We start from the raw sequence: 5,178 nt of genomic DNA on the forward strand, positions 1-5,178 counted from the left end.
TTTGCTGCTCAGTGTGAAATGATATATCAAGCTGTTTTTGTTTTAATTTGTTTTGTGTAGTGCCTGTCTCGCGGCTGTGATTCTTCCAGTGTCGAGTTCCTTTTAAAAGATGAAACTTAAAAAAAAACTCAATAAGAAATCCGCGCTTGTGGTGGCACCCCACCACTTCAGCTGTGTTCTCCGCCTTCTAATCTTTCTTTTGCTTTTTTTTTTCCTTTTTCCCTATTTCCTTATCTCTATCTTGATCTTTCCCCCTTTTCTGATCACTCACCAGTGGAGGTAATTTCTTTTTATTAAATGAAATGGTTGAGCCGTGCAGCGGGGGGAGGGGGGAAAAAAAAGAAAAATAAAAAGAAAAAAAAAGAGATGTGTGTTTGCGTAATATCTAGACTTGTGGCAGATGTGTATTTGTTCAATAAACGTATGTACTGATGAAAGCGGTATGAAGTAATAAATGTAAATGCATCGAATGAAGGAGGTTAGAGAGGGAGGAACAAAAAAGGGGGTGAGTAAAAAGGAAAAAAAAAATGTAATAAATCAACAAAGAGTTAAGTATTGGGAATAACATGAAAATGGCAAATGAAGGTAAAGGGTTAGGAATATAAAAAAAAGGAAATATGAAGGGATCGAATGAAGGAATATAAAGTATATTAAGTGGTCAACATGTGCATTCACTACCACGATTTGTACAACACATATGATCCATTTGTGTTTAGATTTATATTTTATGCACATTTATTTTGTGTTTCGTTTCCTTTTTTTTTTCAAATGTTTCTCCCTCTCCCCTCCCTTTTAACGGTCTGCTTCATGGGTGCAGCGCACGTGTTGAACGTGCGTCCGTAAAAAAAAAAAAAGAAAAAAAATGCATTGTCGCCTCACTTGTGTATAAATCTGTGGAGCTGCAGGATCCAAACCTCAACTCTTCAGTACCTTAAGTTACTCTTTCTTTTTCCCACATCTCTTGTTAATTAATTGACTGTGATTTCGGATCGTGTATTGCGTCACAAGCAAAGCAGAAGGACTGGAGAGAAGCTGACAATAAAGCAACAAAGAGAAAAAGAGAAAGAAAGAGAGAGAGGAAGGTGGAAAAAAAAAAGGCAAGGAGATAAGCTTTGGAACTTAACGTTATTTAAGAATAGCGAAAGTGATAGAAGGAAACAAAACAGAGAGGGAACAATTTGGATATTTTGCAATCGGGTAGTGTGCATTGCTGCTATAGGGTTGCGTCCGTACCCGCAGAGTTGTCATAACAATAGGGCAGGTAAGGCGAAAGGAATTGAGTTTAAAGAGGAAAGGAAAAGAAAGCAAGCCAAAGTGGAGGAAAGGGTTAAATGTTGCGTCGCTGTTTTACCCCATCGCATTTAATCCCGTTTTTATGTGGCGGGTGTTTGAGCAGCCGGCGGCAACTTGTCGTAGGCAATAGTAAAAACGGCACGAAGCCTGTTGCTAGTGTGGACTGGACAGACCTTGTGGGAAAGGAACTGTGGTCAGAAAACCGACTGGCAGCGGGTGAGTTACTGGCAATGATGGATTTATGCGCCAAACGCGTTTCGGAAGTTTATCTCAGCTCCATGAAGCCGCGTGTAAGCTGCAGCACAGTGGGTGTAAGTACCACAACATTTTACTCCCCTGTTCTGCACGGTGATGTGGTTCGCATGCATGGACGCTTAATTTACTGCGGAAGCAGTTCCATGGGAATTCACATCCGCTTCTACAGACGATCACCATCTACCATAACCGAATCTCTCACGGGTGAAAGCTATTTCACGATGGTGGCAATTGATGAAAATTTGCGCGCCGTTAAAACCGTTCCCGCGGTTGAGCTTACCGATGAAAATGATGTGAGTTACCACAATGGCTACTTGGCTGCACGCAATATTGCCGCTGAGGCAAAAAAGATATCATCTGATTTGCAGAAGAAATCCATAACTTGTAGCGATGTGGAATGCACTGTTAACGCGGCCAAACCCATTCGCGTACCGATCGCCTCCACGCGCACCTCTGCCCATCGCATTTTTTTGCTTTACCACCTGAATAATAACCGAACCATCTTTGGTGGTGAATTGATGCGTTGGATGGAGCGACATGCCGTTCATTGCGGTCGCATGTTCACGGGCAATCGTCACATCTCAACGGTTGCCATGCATAATGTGGAGTTCCATCATCCCGTGTTTGGTACTGATTGGGTAACGTTGGAGGCGGATATTATTTATGTTCACAACACAACAATGGAGGTTGACGTCAAACTTGTGGTGGAACGCGATGGCCATGTCGTTACCACAAACCGTGCCTCTTTTGTGTTGATTAATCTAAACGAGATCGGGCAAAAGACGATTATTCCGAAAGGATTAGATTTGAGTGCAGCGACGGAGGAGGAACTGCTACGTTTCGCTGAGGCAAAGGAGCGGTATCGGAGGTCGCGCAATAGCAGGCGGTAGTTCCCCGTGTGGTCATCTGTTTCCGCTTTACCCTTTTTCTTACACGAATGCTTTTTATTTTTTTCTTGGGTTTGCCTCTGTTTTTTTTTTTTGTATTTTACTGCGCAACGAATGATCATCTCCCCTCCCCCTCTGCCAATGCCACTCACACACACACAAATATATATATATATACGCAAATAAACAGATACACGGATTTATGTAAAAATAAAAGGAAAGTGAAAACACGTACATGCATGTATAGATGTACATGCGTATGTGTGTGTTTATTCATTTTTTTTTCTTATCTCCCATGTTTCCTCATCATCTTTTGTTATTCAAAGGCTCATATGCGTCTGCCCGCTATTTGCTATCGGGAGAAACGAACCTAATGAGGAGGGAAAAGGGAAAAGTTATTGATAAGAGAAAATAAGTGTATCCTTTTCCTTTTCGCCTCCCATTTACTCTACTTCTTTGCCTCTCCGTCATGATTTACCGTCCTGCGAAGCGATTGAGTTAATTTTCTTGTAGGAATATGTTTGTCCTTTCGTTTGTTTTTTTTTCTTTTTGGTTTGCTTATATCTTTGCGCGGCATTAAACCCGTGCGCGTCCGTTCTTTTTCGTATCCCTTTTCTTTTCTGCTCCTTAATTCGTGCGCTTGGTTGCATATGCCATTGAGGTGATCGATCTTCTGTTTTGTTTTTGATGTGTGTGCGGGGCGAGAGCAAACGGGGAGGATTCGTCTTCGTCATCAAAATTTCTTCATTCTGCGTGAAGGTCTATCGTTCCTTTCTTTCTTTTTTTTTTGTTACCCACCTCTCAATTGTAAATAAATTAACAAATATTTAAATGTTTAGAAACGAATATCCACTTATGTGCGCCCGCGTCTACGTGTGCCTCCGTTTCTCTCCCGCCTCTGAGAGGTGACGGCGCCACTTTTAGTAAGTTGTTTTTCTTTTTCTTTTTCGCTCGAGTTTTTTTTTTTTTGCTTGGTTCTTTATTTTCTTTTGTATCGTTACATGCATTTCGTTGCCCTCCTGTTGGTCTTCTTCTTTTTTTTCTTTTGCTATCCAACTGAATGAGTAGTTTGTCGAACTTCCAAGCCATAACGTAGTATAAATTGAAGGAAGAAAGAATTTAGCTAATCGGTCTGTGTGTGCGCGCGTACGTGTCTGTTTTAATTAACCTACCGCTTGTATTTGCCGTTATTTTATCTTCTACCTGGGCGCTACTGATAATTTACTTCATGTTGCAACTAACGGTTGAGGACTTAACGCCTGAGGCAATTGCTGCGTTGGAGGTGCAGTGTAAGGCACAAGCTGAAAAAGTTAACCAGCTGGAGGAGGCGATGGGTCTTTTGCAGAAGGAGTTGGACGACGCGCGGAAGAAATATCGTAGCACATCCAAAGCGGTTCAATGGCGTCGTCTAATGGCAGAAGTGGAGAATGACGAGGATATCGCAAACATCACAGTAATGATGCAAGAGGCGTTGGCTGATTTTTATAAAACAATGCAACCACCAGATGACTACGATGAGAGTAGAGAAGGCATTAGCTTCTGCGATACAGATGACTATGCAGACCTAACTTCAGTAGAGACGAAAGTTGATGAGTTCTTGCTTGCGATTCGGAGATTGGTAGGTGAAAATTGTGCATCTCCGGAGGATGATGGAGATCGACGACATCAGCGCCGCCGTGCACTTCTCATGTTATTAGTTTTAACGATAAATGCAGCACGCATAACAGACACTCCCACAGAGGATGCTGCCTCACTTATGGAGGAGCAACAGGACAATATCGCAAGTTTATGGCAAACATTATTACACACGGATTCAGGCTTGGTGGAGGCCGAGAAGTCGGAATGGAAAGATATTGTTTCATCTTTTTTGGGTCCTCCGTATGATACATCAACGTGATCCACGAGTTTTGTTCCTCGTGGTGGTGCACTCGGAAAATGGCACGGACAAACTGGAGATGCTGCATCGCTTGTGTTTTTTTTTTTCTTTTCTTTTTTCACATAATAGGTACCGCTTGTGTGGTATGAGGATCGTTACCCTCCCATATTCATATTCAGACATTTAAACTTATTACTTTTTTTCTTTATTATTTTCCTTTGCCTACCTTTCCCAGTTTTTTATCGGCGTTTTGCCACTGTGAATGTTACCGTTAATGATTAGGTGGGCAATGCGCAACAGCTGCAGTTTGTATGCGCCTACTATTTGAGTGCGACAGGTGATGCAACAGGGCTGAGCCGTATCTTGTTGTCACACATTTACTATGTAATTGGTATATAAATATATATGTCTGTGATATTTTTATTTGGGTCCGTGAGACAACGGGTTTCTCCCTGTGTGTATATGTGTGTGTGTGGGTGGGTTGGTGTAGATGGGTAAATTAATACATAAATACATTAATATATATATATATATATATATTTACAGCGAGTAGTGTGCATTTGCCTCTCAGGGTGATTTAAGGAGCGTCCAAAGGGGACCCTTTTATATGTTTTCTTTTCTTTCAATTGTATGTATGCATCTGTGTTTGTCTTTGGGCGTGCTTGTTTGTTCCTTTTGCCCAATGCGCATGATTTGTTTAGGAAAGGGAGCACGAGTGCAGTAGGAAAAAAACGGATGGGGGAGACAATCCCTTTAACTTTTCTGTTTTTTTTCTTCGTTTGCCAGCCCTCCTGTGTCAGTCCTTCGTTTTTTCTCTGATGTTCATTTTTTTTTAGGATAAATGCCCCCCCCCTTTCCCCCCCCCCC

At 41.8% G+C, this 5,178-nt stretch overlaps 2 protein-coding genes across 2 annotated transcripts; both read left to right on the forward strand.

The window, feature by feature from the left end:
- Window positions 1-1,331: 1,331 nt before the first annotated feature.
- On the forward strand, window positions 1,332-2,438 carry TEOVI_000161900 (Thioesterase superfamily, putative; the record flags this gene model as incomplete). Its single annotated transcript, XM_067224825.1, has 1 exon — window positions 1,332-2,438. One exon carries the CDS (start codon window positions 1,332-1,334, stop codon window positions 2,436-2,438), a length of 1,107 nt encoding a protein of 368 aa, XP_067080926.1.
- Window positions 2,439-3,663: 1,225 nt separating this feature from the next.
- TEOVI_000162000 (uncharacterized protein) lies at window positions 3,664-4,332 on the forward strand (the record flags this gene model as incomplete). The annotated part of the gene is made up of 1 exon (XM_067224826.1): window positions 3,664-4,332. The coding sequence occupies one exon, from the start codon at window positions 3,664-3,666 to the stop codon at window positions 4,330-4,332; it is 669 nt and encodes a 222-aa protein (XP_067080927.1).
- Between the last annotated feature and the right edge of the window lie 846 nt (window positions 4,333-5,178).

This window comes from Trypanosoma equiperdum (genome assembly GCF_001457755.1).
Source record: "Trypanosoma equiperdum strain OVI genome assembly, contig: ctg_392, whole genome shotgun sequence".
Classification (NCBI taxonomy): Eukaryota; Euglenozoa; class Kinetoplastea; order Trypanosomatida; family Trypanosomatidae; genus Trypanosoma; species Trypanosoma equiperdum.